Below are 17,194 nucleotides of genomic sequence, written 5' to 3' on the forward strand. Positions count from 1 at the left end.
AAGAGAACTGTAAAGAGAAATAAATGACAATATAATAATAGAGGGGACTTTATTATGCCACTCTTGACAATAGATAGATCATGCAGGCAGAAAATCATAAGGAATCAACAGATTTGAACAACACTATAGAAAAGGCGGACCTAACAGACATATAAAGAACATCCTATCCAACAGCAGCAAAATACACATTCTTGTCACACACACACGTATTTAGAATAAATATGTCAAGACACACAAAAAAAGTCTTAAATTCAAGAAAATTAAAATCATATCATGTATCTTTTCTGATCACAAACGTATAAAACTAGAAATGAAAACAGAGGGAAAAATGGAAAATTCAGATATACAGAAACTAAAGAACACACTCCTAAGCAATCAATGGGTCAAAAGAAAATTTAAAATATATCTAAGAAAAAACAAAATGGAAATTCAACATATCAAAACTTATGGGATAAAGCAAAAGAAGTTCTAAGTGGGAAAGTTTATATTGATAAATGTCTACATTACAGGGAAAAAAAAAAAAAAAGACCTCAAACAACTTAACTTTACATCTCAGCAAACTAGGGAAAAAAACTGGACCCAAATTAGCATACGGAAAAAATAGTAAAGACTAGAGTAGAAATAAATGAAATAGAGAATAGTAAAACAACAGAAAAATGGACAAAACTAAAAGCTGGTTTTTTGGAAAGATAAACAAAACTTGACAAAACTTTAGCTAGAACAACCCAGAAAAAAAGAGAGAGGACTCAAATAAATAAAATTACAAACGAAAGAAGCATTATAACTGATACCACAGAAATACAACAGATCATAAGAGACTATTATGAACAACCATATGCCAACAAAATGGATAACCTAGAATAATAAATAAATTCCTGGAAACATACGACCTACCAAGATGAAATAATGAAGAAACAGAAAATCTGAACAGACCAATAAAGAATAAGAAGACTGAATCAGCAATAAAAAGTCTCCCAGCAAAGCAAAGTCCAGGACCTGATGGTTTTACTACTGAATTTCACCAAACATTTAATGCTAATCCTTCACAAACTCCTTCAAAAAAAACTGAGGAGGAGGAAATACTTGCAAACTCATTTCATGGGGCCAGCATTACCCTGATACCAAAGCCAGACAAAGACATCACAAGAAAACTACAAGCCAATAATCCAAATGAACACAGGTGCAAAAGTTCTCAGCAAAACACCAGCAAGCTGAAATCAACAGCACAGTAAAAAGATCATACAACATGATCAAATGGTATTCATCCCTGGGATGCAAGATGACAGCATACACAAATCAATAAATGTGATAAGCCACATTAATAAACCATAAAAATCATATGACCTTCTCAATAGATTCCGAAAAAAGACAAAATTCAACATCCTTTCATGATAAAAATGCCCAATAAATTGGGTATAGAAGGAATGTACCCCCAAAAATAAGGAAGGCCATATATGACAAACCCACAGAGTGCCCACTCTCACCACTTCTATTCAACATAGTACTGAAAGTCCTAGCGGAGCAACTGGGAAAGATAAGGCATCCAAATTGGAAATGAAAAAGTTAAATTGTTTGTTGATGACATGATCCTATTACATAGAAAATTCTGATGACTCCACCAAAAAAAAACTGTTAGAACAAACAAATTTAGTAAAGTTACAGGGTACAAACTAAACATTCAAAATTTGCTTGTATTTCTATATGAAATCAACAAATTATCTGAAAAATAAATGTAAAAAAAATCCCATTTACAGTGGCATACCAACAAAAAATCCCTTAGACATAAATTTAACCAAGGCAGTGAAAGATCCATACACTGAAAACTATAAGACGTCGGCCGGGCATGGTATCTCATGCCTATAATCCTAGCACTTTGGAAGGCCAAGGCAGGCAGATCACCTGAGGTCAGGAGTTCAAGAGAAGTCTGGCCAACATAAAAAACCTGTCTCTACTGAAAGTACAAAATTAGCCAGGCGTGGTGGCAGGCACCTGTAATCCCAGCTACTCAGGAGGCTAAAGCAGGAGAACAGCTTGAACCTGGGAGGTGAAGGTTGCAGTGAGCCGAGATCACAGCACTCTACTCCAGCCTGGGCGAAAAGAGCAAGACTCCGTCACAAAACAAAACAAAACAACAAAAAACAAAACTGTAAGACACTGATGAAAGAAACTGAAAATGACACAAATTGATGGAAAGATATCTCATGTTCATGGATTGAAAAAATATTGTTGAAATGTCCATCCTATCCAAAGAAATCTATAGATTCAATGTGATCCCTATCAAAATCCCAATGGCATTTTTCACAATCCTAAAATTCATATAGAACCCAAATATCCATAGCAATCTTGGAAAATAAAACAAAACACAGCTGGAGGCATCACACTTCCTTATTTCTATATATTACAAAGCTATAATAATCAAAACAATAGTGTATTGGCATAAAAACACACAGACCAATGAGACAAAACTGAGAGCCCAGAAGTAAGCCCACACATACGTAGTTCTGTAACAAATGATTCTGGGAAAACTAGATATTCATCTGCAAAGGAATTAAAATTGGACTCCAATCTTTTATCTTTCACAAATATTAACTCAAAATAGACAAAAAGACTTAAATTTAAGACCTGATACCATTAAAACTCCTAGGAGAAAATACAGGGGAAAAATTCCTTTACACTGGTCTTGGTAATTATTTTTTGAATATGACCCCAAAAGCATAGGCCAAAAAAAGCATAAACAAGCACAACTACAGGAAACTAAAAGGCTTCTGCATAGCAAAGGAAATATTCAACAAGATGAAAAGGCAACCTATGGAAGGGGGAAAATATGTGCAAACATATATCTGATGAGGGGCGTGTGTGTGTGTGTGTGTGTGTGTGTCTGTGTGTGTATCATACAGTTCAATGGCAAAAAAAAAGAAACAAACCAAATACTCTAATTAGAAAATGGACAAAAAACTGGAATAGAGAGTTTTCCAAGGAAGACATACAAATGGCCAACAGATACATGATATGGTGCTCAATATCACTAATCTTCAAAGAAATAAATGCAAGTCAAAACCACAATGAGATATTACCTCACACCCATTAGAATGGTTATTATTAAAAAGACAAGAAATATGGCCAGGCACAGTGGCTCATGCCTATAATCTCAACACTTTGGGAGGCCAAGGTAGGAGGATCAGCTGAGCCCAGAAGTTTGAAACCAGCCTGGGCAACATAATGAGACCCTATCACAGAAAAAAAAAAAAAAAAAAAGACAAGAAATAACAAATGTTGGTGAGAACAGAACCCTTGCACACTGATGGTAGGAATGTAAACTGGTACAGCCAGTATGAAAAACAGTACAAAGATTCCTCAAAAAATATAAAATAGAGCTATCACATAATGTAGCTATCACACTGCTGGGTATATATCTGAAAGAAACAAAGTCAGTATCTTGAGATATCTGCAGTCCATGTTCATTGCAACATTATTCACTAGACATGGAAATGTGTCTGTCAATGAATGAATGAATATATATACACATACATGAACATAATGGAATATGACTCAGCCATAAAGAAGAAGAAAATTCTATCATTTGCAGTAACATGCGTAAAGGTGGAAAGCATTATGCTAAGTAAAAAAAAAGCTAGACTAGGAAGACAAATACTGTATGATCTCATTTTTAACTGTCTAAAAAAGTTAAACTCATAGAAAGAGAGTAGAATGTTGGTTGCCAGGAGACGGGGTTTGGGGGAAAAAGTGAGATGCTGATCAAAGGGTAAAAACTTTCAGTTATAAGATGAATACAGTCCATAGTGACTATAGTGAACAATATTGTTTTGTGTACTTGAAATCTGCTAACAGTAGTAGATCTTAAGTGTTCTCCACACACACACAAAAAGGTAACTTACGTGAGGTGACAGATGTGTTAACTAACTTGATTTTGGTAATCATTTCACTATATATATGTATCAAATCATTGCATTGTACACCTTAAGTCTATTTCATTTTGTCAATTATACCCTGAGATGAAAAATTCATGAACTAGGTAGAGATAAATTAAAGTATGTGTAAAACCTTTATACTAAAAGTGACATAACTGCTGAGATAAAGAAGAGCTAAATAAAAGAAGTGATATTCCATGAGATAGGCCATGTTTATTGAAGACTCACTCTTTTTAAGACAGCAACTCTTAGAGGACAGGTGCAGTTGCTCACTCCTGTAATCCCAACACTTTGGGAGACCGAGGAGAGAGGAACACTTGAAGTCAGAAATTCGAGACCAGCTTGGCCAACATGGCAAAACCCCGTCTCTACTAGAAACACAAGAATTAGCCAGGCATGGTGGTGAGTATCTGTAAGCCCAGCTACTTGGGAGGCTGAGGCAGAAGAATCACTGGAACCTGGGAGGCAGAGGTTGCAGTTAGCTGGGATGGTGCCCTGCACTCCAGCCTGGGCGACAGGTTGAGACTTCATGTCAAAAAAAAAAAGCAACTCTTCCCAAAATCATATACATATTCCAAGCATTCTCAGTCAAAATCTGGGAATGCATTTTTCTTTTTTTTATTATTATTTTTTAGAGATGGGGTGTCACTCTGTGGCCCAGGCTGGAGTGCAAGCAGCATGATCACGGCTGACTGAAGCCTCAGACTCCTGGGCTCAAGCAATCCTCCCACCTCAGCCTCCTGAGTAGCTGGGATACAGGTGTGCACCACCACACTTGGATAATTTTATTTTACTTTTTTTTACAAAGTGAGTCTTGCTATGTTGCCGACGCTGGTCTCAAACTCCTGGCCTCAAGTGATCCTCCTGCCTCAACTTCCCAAAGTGCTAGGGTTACCAGTGTGAGCCACTGCATCCAGCCTGGGCATGCATTTTTCTACAAACTGACAAACTCATCCTAAAATTCAGATGGAAATGCAAAGAACCTGCAACAAATAAAACAACTTTAAGAATGAGAAAGGTTGGGAAGCTTACAACACAGACTTTATTACATAATATAAAGTTGTAATGATCAAGACTGTGTGGTACTCACATAGAAATCAATGGAAGAGAAATAATGTCCCAGAAACAGACTTATACATCTACAGTCAACTAATTTTAGACAAACTAATTCTACAAATAAAAGAGTCTTTCCAACAAATGATGCTGGAACAACTGTATACCCATATGAGAGCAATGTGGATGACCTCAAGCCTTCATGCCATACATAAAAATTAACAGAAAATGGATAAAAGGCCTGAAACTATAAAGTCTCTACAGGAAAACATAAAGAACATCTTCACAACCTTGGGGTAGGTAAAAGTTCCTTACATAGGACACAAAAAAAGCAAAAATAATAAAATATTAATATGACTTCATCAAAATGTAAAATTTCAGTTCTTCAAAAGACATTCAGTTTAAAATAAAAAGGCAAGCCACTGTCAGGAAGAAACTATTTGAAATATGTGTATCTGACAAAAGAAAATATATTCAGAAAACATAAAGAACTCCTGCAACTCAGTAAGACAAACAAAAAGCGGACAAAAATTTTAGATAGACATTTTATAAAGAAGATACATGAATGATTAATAAGCACAAGAAAAAAATGCTCAAAATCATTACTCAATGTGAAATACAAATTGACATTGCAATGAGATACATCTACACACCCCTAAGAATAGCTACAATTTAAAAGACTGACAATACTAAATACAATTTAAAAGGCTGGCAAAGATGAGGAGAAATTGGGACACACATATACTGCTGGAGGGAAAATAAAGTGGTCAAGCACTGTGGAAAACAGTTTGGCAGTTTCTACTTACCATACCACACAGCAATTCCATTTCCTGTTATCAGCCCAAAAGAAATGAAAATCTATGTACACAGAAAGACATAGGAGCTTTAACCACACTAACCAAAAACAGAAACAACTCAAATTTCCAACAGATCTAATAAATTATCGTACATCCATACAAAGGAATAACATTCAGCAATAAAAAGATTAACAAATGACATACAACATGGATGGATCTCAAAAGCATTGTTACACGAAGAAAGCTTTTACATAAAAGAAGCGTATGATTCCAGTTACTGTATATCTAATCTACAATGACAGAAAGCACATCAGTGGTTGCCTGAGGCTGAGGGTGGGAAAGATTAGCTCCAAGGACACGATGGAACTTTTAAGAGTGAGGGATCTTAATTTTGGTGGTGGTTATTCATGTGTATAAATTTGTCAAAGCTCATCAAAATGTACTATTAAAATGGGTGCATTTTACTGTATGCTAACTACCTCAATAAAGTTGATTTCGAAAAGAACTCTGAACGTAGACTCCAAAGTTTCACATGCTCGGGGACCTACTTGCCTTTCATCATCAACTATTGTGCTTCCCAGTCTTTCCGGTTGTCTGGGCATTTATGCTTGGTGTTTCCCACTTACACCTAATTAATGTCTACTCCCCTTAGACCTCGGGTCAAGGTGAGAGGTGAGGCCGGCTGGGCTTCTGGGTCCAGTGGGAAGTTGGAGAACTTTTCTGTCTAGCTAAAGGAGTGTAAATGCACCAATCAGCAATCTGTGTCTGGCTGAAGGTTTGTGAACGCACCAATCAGCACTCTGTAAAAACGCATCAATCAGCGCTCTGTCTAGCTAAAGGTTTGTAAACACACCAATCAGCACTCTGTAAAAACATACCAATCAGTGCTCTGTGTCTAGCTAAAGGCTTGTAAATGCACCAATCAGCACTCTGTAAAAACGGACCAATCAGCACTCCGTAAAATGGACCAATCAGCAGGATGTGGGCGGGGACAAATAAGAAAATAAAAGATGGCCACTCCAGCCAGCAGCGGCAACTCGCTCACGTACCCTTCCACAGAGTAGGAGCTTTGTTCTTTTGCTCTTTGCAATAAGTCTTGCTGCTGCTCACTCTTTGGGTTCACACTACCTTTATGAGCTGTAACATTCACTGTGAAGGTCTGCAGCTTCACTCCTGAAGCCAGCCAGACCACAAACCCACAAGGCGGTACAAACAACTCCAGATGCGCCACCTTTAAGAGCTGTAACACTCACTGCAGAGCTCTGCGGCTTCACTCCTGAAGTAAGCAATACCACGAACCCACTGGAAGGAACAAACTCCAGACACATCTGAATATCTGAAGGAACAAACTCCGGACACACCATCTTTAAGAACTGTAACACTCACCGCAAGGGTCCGCAGCTTCATTCTTGAAGTCAGCGAGACCAAGAACTCACCAGAAGGAACAAATTCCGGGCACAAAAGGATTTTCTCTAGTTTACTTTCCCAGCTTCTAGTTTCTGTCCTCTTGTTAAGTGCTCTCCTTGCTCCCAGTAAATGGACAATGAATGAAATGAAATGCCATTTGGCCCTGAGAGGACACTAAACAGGAACAAAGCAGACTTTCATACATCCCCACTGCCCACACATAAAGTCCTGCTATATTTAAGAGAAGAAAGCTGCCAAGAAAAAACAGTTTGGGAACAGGGCATCTCATCTACTTTGGTGTTGCCCCGAGGAGTCTGGTCTAATCCTGTCTGGGTACAGGACAAGTTCTGGTTTCATTCAGTAAGTCCAACACTCTCAGAATGAAAGAAAAAGTTCTAGGTGTCTAAATCACTTAGAACTGAAATCAATGCATTCTATTTCTTTAAAGTAGTAATGGCCTAGACCCAGATTTTCAAAGGTTACTTTGAATTGCATTAGGTAATCACCTAATTCATTCTTTCTACTAATGTTGTATAGTGTAGACCAACATCTCCAGATTACCATCAACCACCCCAAACCAACCCACTCTTTGGAGTTGTAGAAAGATGCTAGTATGGCCTTACAGCAGCATACTCTGGTTTAAGGTAAGGAGTTGTAGTCTCAGGTCTTGCAATAATTACATGAATTTTAACAATTACTTTAACTTCTCTCTCTCTCTCTCTGGAGACAGACAGACAGTCAAAAGTACTAGAACTGGGAAAAACCTAACTTTTTCTCAGATCTCTAGGAAGTGTAATTTACATTATAATGTATAATTTATCATCATTAGAAGAATGACAACTTTCTATACAGTTCCAGCTCCTTTATTCACGATTATGCAACTATGAATAATTCTTTGGCTCAAAATGAAGAATTATTGGATAGTCATAACAACTAAGCTATTTTTTTGCAAAAGGAAGGACAGAAGGATGGGGAGGAAGGAAGACAGAGAAAAAAAATCTCATAATAAAATATTAAGAGATGCTTAGGAGACTGAAGTTTGAATATTGCTCATATAACCTTCATTACAATATGCTATAAAAGCAGTTCACACAGTAATAAAAACTGAGTCAAATAACAGCCATAATAATTTTATGAAAGATTTTTTTAAAACCACAAGAATTTCCAAGTACATAGTATACGAAGCCAAAATGATCCATGGCAAGTTTTTAAAATATGAAAATGGGTAAGAGGCTTCTATATTTGTTCCCTGTGCTGGTGCCTGCTTTTATCACACAGCAGTTCACATATTATAGTATATGAAGCAGCAAGCATTTTAAAACTTGGGAGAACGGAAGTTACTCACAAAAACAGCATATAAAAGATGTTCATTATTGTAACAGAGCATTTTTATCCTGATTTTTTAAAAACTCACAATTAGCATTCAAGCTAGTTTTCATTATTATCTGCTTCCTTCGCTATAATACAAAAATTACATATTTTATCTACTAACTGCCTAATTTGAGATCATAGAAACCATAATTTTGTTCATTTAATATTAAAATAATTTTATAACCTCACTACTGAGTCAAACAAGATGTTCAGATAATATTGTCTATCTAATATTACAGGTAGAAATAACTATAGAAATTAGGTATTTCTTGGAAACATTTTCATTAAAATTTTATAAGCATATGATATTTCTGTGCACTGCCTTTTTGGCATTAAGTAATTGTTTATAAAGGGTAGATAAGTTGTTTTATATACAGAGTCAATATTTCTGTTAAGAAGGTTCATACATTACAGGTTTCTAGGGGAAAGTATATAATTATTAAACTAGCTGGGGTTTTTTAGCTAGTATTACCTAGATGTGAATTTTTCAAACACTCTGTTGGTTGACTTCAAATATCATTTGATTTATTTGAGGAATTGTATTGTTTTGCAACTTCAGGAATTATCTTGGCATTAAAAAAGTGTGGAAAGAAAAACGTATGTTACTATATGAAGAGAAAAAAAAGGTCCTACCTGTTTCAATCTCATGAAGAAAGTCTCTGTGAAAGTCTTTCTGCTGAAATACCAAAATCGCTCATTTGCAGGGTACACACGGACTACTGTCTCCAGGAGAAAGCGAACAGGCTCCACCACCTCTGTGACTACCATATCCACTGCCACAGTCATGTATACTCGCTTATCTGTAGTAGAAAGTTTCTGGGTTTTATGCTAGCTCTAGTATTCCTTGACTATTTTAAATAAAGTTTCCTCACTTATGAAAGAATTAATGTTCTTTACAATTGTAATACCTTCTATGTTTATTTTTAAATGTTCTATTAACATTTTGATTAAATAAGTATGCAAGTATTCCAAGCATGTTTCTTAGGAACTAATAATCCTAAGTGTCTATTAATAAATTACCTGACACTTTTTCTTTTTTCATTCCCCAAATTAGGTCTTTAATATAAAAATAAATAGAATACAATAATAAAGCATATCTTTTACTCTAAAACTATCTGATTTCCCAGAGAACCTCTAGAAAATCAGAGATTTATCCCTTCATCTTATAAAAAAAGATAATAGAAATTACTAGGTTTGTTTAATGAGTTGCACTGGAAGGACTGTCAAATCAAGAGAGACACTCAGCCTTCTCTATGTTAAACTTGTATACATAAAATGTGATTGAAAGCTGGGCGCAATGGTTTACAACTGTAAAAAACTTTGGGAAGCCAAAGCAGGCAGATTACTTGAGTCCAGGAGTTTGAGACCAGCCTGGGCAACATGGCGAAACCCCATCTCTACTAAAAATACAAAAAATTAGCTGGGCATGTTTGTGCGCGCCTGTAGTCCCAGCTACTCAGGAAGCTGACGTGGGAGAATCACCTAAGCTCAGGAGGTTGAGGCTGTAGTGAGCCGTGATTGCAGCACTGCACTCCAGTCTGGACAACCAGAGTGAGACTCTGTCTCAAAAAGCACGTCACTGATATAAATACTTGCATGCTGTATGCTTCAAGAAAAGTCTCCAGAGATTTTTCAGTACCCTCATTGTTGTAATACATATTAACCCTCAGGAAAATCATTAATCAAAGTTCCAAAGAAATAGTCCTGTGTAGTTTTCATATATACACACACACACACACACACACGAATATATATGTGTGTGTGTATAAATATATATACACATATATCAGAGTCCTGACAAGTGCTTTTAGACAACGACGATATGTGTTATCAGCCAAAATTCTAGTTATGATTTGAAATGTTTACTAGGCCACAGTCTTCCTTTAATTTGAATCTAGAATCATCTAGGCCAGTGTCTGTAGGTTTTCTTCAGTTTCACTATGAGGAGTTGAAACATGAATTTCATTTTATTTTATTTTATTTACTCTGCTTGATATTCATTGAGGTTTTTGTTGTTTGTTTTGAGAGGAGTCTCACTCTGTCACCCAGGCTGGAGTACAATGGAGCGATCTTGGCTCACTGCAACCTCTGCCTCCAGGACTCACGCAATTCTCCTGCCTCAGCCTCTCAAGTAGCTGGGATTACAGGCGCCTGCCACAAGGCCCAGCTAATTTTCAAAATATTTTTGGTACAGACAGGGTTTCACCATGTTGGCCAGGCTGGTCTCAAACTCCTGACCTCAGATGATCCACCCCCTTCAGCCTCCCAAAGTGCTGAGATTACAAGCATGAGCCGCCACGCCTGGCCTCACTGAGGTTTTTGAATCTATGGCCTGGTCATTCCATACTATTTTGTAATTTCCTCATTCCTTTTTAAATATTTTTTAAAATTTATTTTCGCTACAATTTTTAGTTCTCTGTTAAAGGAAAGTCCAAATAACCAAGGCCACCATTAGAGGAAACCCTCAATAGTGTTTTTAAATATTATATAACATTCAGATTCATCAGCTACTTCTCTATTTATATTAAATTCAATAACAATTTTATTACATTCTTACTAATTACAGTCTTACTAAATACACCTGCCAATTCAAGAGAAACTAAAATTTGTTAGACATTGTACTTGACCTGAAGGAACTTAGGGAAAAGAGTAAGAATAACACAAGACAGAATATAACACTCAACTGAATCTTAGTGCAGTGGAAAGATCCAAGACTTTTCATCTCTCAGGGCCTAAACGTCTTCCATAAATATCAAACTTTATTTGATCACAAATTTTCTGAGTAATGTGTAATTTCAAGGACATCATTTAGAAATTTTAAAAATCAGGGCAACATTTTTGTGTGGCATATGAGATAATTTTAAATTTAAAACGTATACTTTGGACCAGAATATTATTATAATATACTATCATATAGTTTATTTTAATAAATTATAAATAAATTTTCTTTTATTTGTGGACCAAATATATATTTTATTGCAAAATGAAACTAAACTAGGTGTTACATTAAAAACACAAAAACTATTTTTATAACTTGATATACAAAATTCTTCTATTTTGTTCTTCAAAACTGTCAACTGGCTTATTTTTATCATTTTCGTGGCTTCCTTCTGAACAGGTATAAGAAAGAAGGTTACAGGTATTTGCAAGCCTATCTCCAGAAATAACAAATTGTGGATCTAAAAATTATTTACTGCTAATAAATGAAAAGTTAAATTTTAAATAATCTTTTTTTTCTTTTTAGCCCTCATTTTTAGACAGCTTAATATATGATTAAATGCATGTGATTTATATAAATGGTGAATACTCTCTTTAAGGAAATGAAAGAATAATTATCATTTTAATGCCCTTCATAAACATATTATATTTTCGTATCAGTATTCACAAATGCTTCCTGTCATTAAGCAAAAGTCTACTGTGGGTATAAACTAAATAATACAAAATTAATGATAAAACAAACTGATCCATTATATTGCAAATATGAATTAATGGTTTAACGACAGTAAAGCAGGGTAGGAATGTAACTTACCAGGTAAAACTTTAAATTTAGTTTAAAAGTAGATGTTGAAGGGGCAAAAAACATAGGAAATTAACAGCTATCTGGATGAAGTAGGAACGAAAAAACACAATGGAAAAATGAAAAATGTGACTAACATTTATACATTCTGTTCAATACTAGACATGATAAATAATATGAAAATGTAAAAAACAAAGAAGAAACTATTTGCTACAACTGAAATATTTCATATATATTCTAGCATCCCAAAGGCCAAAAGACTGGAGCCAATAATTAATAAATGGAAAACTATAAGTAAACTATAATGCAAAAATAGTTAAAATAATAATTTTTAAATATTCAAAATTCCAAAATATTTCCTTTTCATCATTTTCTTTAATATTTCTCTATCACTAGTCTCCACAAATGAAACAACTCTATAGTGGTATATGAAAACCAAAGCCCAAATGCTTTCTCTATAATCTAATAAAATTAATTTAGGCCAGGTGCAGTGGCTCACATCTATAATCCCAGTGCTTTGGGAGGCAAGAAGATCAGTTGAGGCCAAAGGTTCAAGACAAGCCTGGGCAAGAAAGCATGACAAAAATAAAATTTTAAAATTAGCCATGCATGGCAGCACACATCTGTAGTTCTATTTAATAGCTACTAAGGAGGCTGAGGTGGGAGGATTGCTTGAGCATGAGAGTTTGAGGTTACAGTGAGCTATAATGCCCCTATACTCTACCCTGGGCAACAGAGTGAGATCTTGTCTCTTAAAATAATAACAATAATAATCATTCACATATCTTTTGGGGAGGATTTTTTTAAATAGTGGAGATTTCCCCCATAGAAGCATAAAGAACAAAAATGAACCTCAAATTCTCAATAGAAAGAATATGTTCACTTTAAGTGAGTTCCACATTTTTAAAAAAACATGACAAAACAACATTGATCATAATATAAAATGTAAAGCAAACAAAAGGGATATTTTAAGAAAAGTCACCTTTTGGTGTTTCCTCATTAAGTGCCAGAAATATTGGTGCATTGGGGTTCCACATGCCAGTGATGACATAAGCTCTCCCATCATAGCTCTTTCCCATGGATTCCTATAAAAATTCAAACAGTAATTACTGATAAAAGATATCAAAAAAATCACTACTTTAAAGTATATCTTACTTTAAGCAATACAATGTATTAACATTTGGATTTACAGTCAAGCAGGAGCTTTATATCCACTGTAAATTCTTTTCATCCTACAAAGGCATTTATTTAAATATTAAATTCTTCTACAGCTTTCTTCAAGCATGGTTTCTACTTAAAGACATGTACCCTTGGGTAAAAGGAGGCATACACTTACATGCTGAATCACAAAAACATAATATTGTTACAAAGTTATATTTAACTTGATCTTGATGCCAACTGTCCAAATCTCATATACACATAGGATGTATATGGTTTCTATTAAAACAATAATATAGAATTAGCTGAAGACAGTTAAACTGAACTAGTAGCTAATCAGTAGGGAAAGTTATTTTTCTTCTAATATTCTAATTTTTAATGAATTCTTAAAATATTAATTTTGTTTATGGCCATTAATACCTTTAAAATTAACACTTTTCTATTTTCTGTATGTCAGGTATTTGTATACTTTCTTACAATCATAAATTAGTATTAGGAGACTAATTTTGGTTTGCAAGCAACATCCAAGTGTATTAACTCTCTCCCTCTACTGTTACACTTACTCCCTCTTTCTTCCCTTCTCTCCTTCCTCTTCTCCTGCATTCTTTAAGACTTTACTAAGCCAGCTCTTGACTCTCACTAAAAAAGCCAGCAACTCCTATAAGCAAGGCTACTTATAGCTTGTGGATATGTATGTGGAGAGAGGGGTAGATGTTGTTCCATGAAAGAACAACATACAGCATACAAGTATTTCCACATGCAAATGAACGGTATCTGCAATACTTCAATTTTTGTAGCAATTTCCTCACATTATGAATAGAGACTGTTAAAAGGGTAAGACTAAAACAAAGAGAAAAACTTTCCTTTTTTCATTATTACCCATTCACAGATGTTTCTCTGAACCCCCTATAAAATTGTGTCAGTCATGTGGTAATTACTATGTATATTTTTCTAGTTTATTAGTAATACTTCACTAATCAGATTGTGTAGCTTGAGTGCAGGGACTATGCATTCCAGAGATGAAATACACTCAAGGTCCTTTGTAAACGAAACCCACTCACCAACACACTCATATGTTTACAGTCTCTTTCTCCACCACCTCTACAGACACACACACACACACACACACACACACAGGCATGTACACAGGCCCCTATCCTCCATCTTTACTCCCTAATTAAGGCTCCATTTGGAACAGGACACACACACACACACACACACACACACACACAGAGGCATGTACACAGGCCCCTATCCTCCATCTCTACTCCCTAACTAAGGCTCCGTTTGGAACAGGACACACACACACACACACACACACATACACACAGGCATGTACACAGGCCCCCATCCTCCATCTCTACTCCCTAATTAAGGCTCCGTTTGGTACAGGAACGGGTTTCTGACCCAAAAAGAATTCAATCCATTTCAAGATCAGAACTTGTGCTGTGCTTCAGTGCTCAAAATCTCTTTCAATCAACAAAAACCAAAGAAAGTGGGAAGTCACCAGTGGAAGCTAAAAGGTTTTCATTAGGAGTCAGGCTATGATAGGCCACATATAAGACAAAGTTATAACAATTATGAAGTAGGGAAAAAATATATAAAGTACAACGTATTAGAAAACTGTTAAGTGGTAAGAGAAATGGAGAAAACAAACATTAAAAAAAAAACCCTTAAAAATTATAAATTATACAGACAAAAAAACAAAAGCAGATACTGGGAGGCAGTAAGTGGGGGAGGGAGCAAGTGGAAGAGAAAATAGCAGAAATCATCGTACATGTAAAACTGTTTCATGAAACTTTTACTTTTGCTTTTTTGCACATACACCATACACATTATGAGTATGCTAGATTACAACATAAAATGTATTTGTAACTGTGGGTATAGCTACTGGTCTAGTGTTAATATATGGTTAATTGTAAAGATCCACAAACTTTCTGAGGAATCTCTAGGACTTTAATCTAAAATTTTAAATTATGCTCCAGTTCCAAGAAACCTGGTTCTACTGAGTTTTCTGCTTTTCTTGGTACCTTACTGTTAGGCTTTTCCCAGGAATCCAGGACTGTGAATCAAAAATTCTCATTTTTGGCTAGGTGCAGTGGCTCACACATGTAATTCCAGCATTTTGGGAGGCCAAGGCAGGCGGATCACCTGAGGTCAGGAGTTCGAGATCAGCCTGGCCAACATGGCGAAACCCTGTCTATACTAAAAATATAAAAATTAGCTGGATGTGGTGGCACACACCTGTAATCCCAGCTACTAGGGAAGATCAGGCAGGAGAATCACTTGAACCCAGGAGGCAGAGGTTGCAGTGAGCCGAGATTGTGCCACTGCACTCCAACCTGGGTGACAGAGCAAGTCTATCTCAAAAAAATAAAAAATAAAAAATAAAATTCTAATTTCCTTATTCCTACAAGTATCAATATTTCCTTATTCCTACAAGTATCAATATTCTCATTATTGGAAGAAAATGGAGTCTCTACTACTTGTACTCTCCCAAAAAAACTGTGTATGTACACACACACACACACACACACACACACACACACACAGTCATCTGTTGCTTAATGATAGGGATACATTCTGAGGTATGTGTCATTAAGTGATTTCTTTGTGCAAATAGAATATACTGTACTTATAAAAACCTAGATGGTATAGGGGCTACACACCTAGCCTGTTGCTCCGAGGCTACAAACTTGTACAGCACGTTACTGTACCGAATACTACAGCAATTATAACAATACTATTTGTGTACCTAAACACAGAAAAGGTACAGTAAAAATACATTATAATCTTACAGAACGACCTTCAAAGTATGGCACATCATTCACGGAAATGTTCTTACTCTGCATGTGACTGTTATATATAAGTAATCTGGCTATTTCACTGAAAAATATATCTTCATTTATAGGTAGGACTTTCCTTTCATGAGGATCACATGATATTTGGGAGTGTCATAGAAGGAGTAAAAGTATTAATATCTTGTTTTAGAGGGCAGAATTAAGACTAATTAGGCAAAGTTACAAGAACTATGATTTCAGGTGATTATAAAAAAATAACTTTGTAATAACCAGAACTGTCCCTTAGACTTTAACAGAAGGCAATGAGTTTCTTTTCATTAGAAGTAGTCTAGCTGAGGTTTAATGTCCACTATGAAGATTAACAATACTGGGTAATAACAAATCACAACTGCTAATCATTGCACATACAAGCCTCTCATTTGCCCAACTATTTATTGCAAATAAGCCCCTTCTCTGTCTGAGAGCATGAATGCTCACAACTCTTTTGATTTAGATATGGACTCGAAGGTGGGGAGGACTGTTCTGAAAGTTAGAGAGACACAGTGAAGAGGCCTCAGAAGTTTATACCAGTTCTGTAATTCTGTAATCTGAATTTAGGTTTTATGGACAAATCTCTGCAGTAATTCATCTTAGTCCTTTAAACTCTGAAAGACTATGATTAATTAGGACCTAGGATCTTAAAAGTTTTTAATACCTCAATCCTCCTAATCTACTTCCTCGTGGAATTTTCAGGGCTCCAAAATGCTAATGACTTGCCTTAGGTAAAACCACTTTCATTACTGATATGTGGTTTAAAAAAAAAAAAGATGTAAGAGACATAGATCAGTATCTAATTTATGTTTTCATACTCAATTTAACTGGTTGTCCTTACCTGACCTATTCAGGCAGTGCTTCCTCTATATTTCTACAGCTCATTGTACCACCAGATACTGAAAAGGTTTGTTTCCCACAAGACCATGAACCCACAGATGGTAAGAGCTATATTTTACTCACATGCATAACCTCAGCACTTCACACAACACTTAGCAGACAAACAGGTACCCAAAAGCCTGAATAAACCATTCCTGTACTGCTATAAAATCAATATTGATATTACCATGAAATTACTCAAAAAAGTTGACCTAATTAGTAATGTTTAACTGATATTTGCAAAACACAGCT

At 35.6% G+C, this 17,194-nt stretch overlaps 2 protein-coding genes across 9 annotated transcripts in view; both read right to left on the reverse strand.

Moving 5' to 3' along the window:
• CACYBP (calcyclin binding protein) overlaps positions 1-17,194 on the reverse strand; it is a 753,822-nt gene that overhangs the window by 671,610 nt on the left and 65,018 nt on the right. The window lies entirely within an intron of this gene.
• The window catches only part of RABGAP1L (RAB GTPase activating protein 1 like), a 790,617-nt gene that overhangs the window by 655,644 nt on the left and 117,779 nt on the right, over positions 1-17,194 (reverse strand). For 6 of the 8 annotated variants that reach the window (XM_050767055.1, XM_050767046.1, XM_050767087.1 and 3 more), the window contains 2 exons: positions 13,057-13,159; positions 9,191-9,357 (listed from right to left, as the gene is read on the reverse strand). In XM_050767055.1, coding sequence (XP_050623012.1) covers positions 9,191-9,357; positions 13,057-13,159 — 270 coding nt within the window. The remainder of the gene's footprint in view (positions 1-9,190; positions 9,358-13,056; positions 13,160-17,194) is intronic. The other 2 variants (XM_050767059.1, XM_050767095.1) reach the window with 1 other exon arrangement.

Source organism: Macaca thibetana, chromosome 1, assembly GCF_024542745.1.
Source record: "Macaca thibetana thibetana isolate TM-01 chromosome 1, ASM2454274v1, whole genome shotgun sequence".
NCBI classification, from domain to species: domain Eukaryota; kingdom Metazoa; phylum Chordata; class Mammalia; order Primates; family Cercopithecidae; genus Macaca; species Macaca thibetana.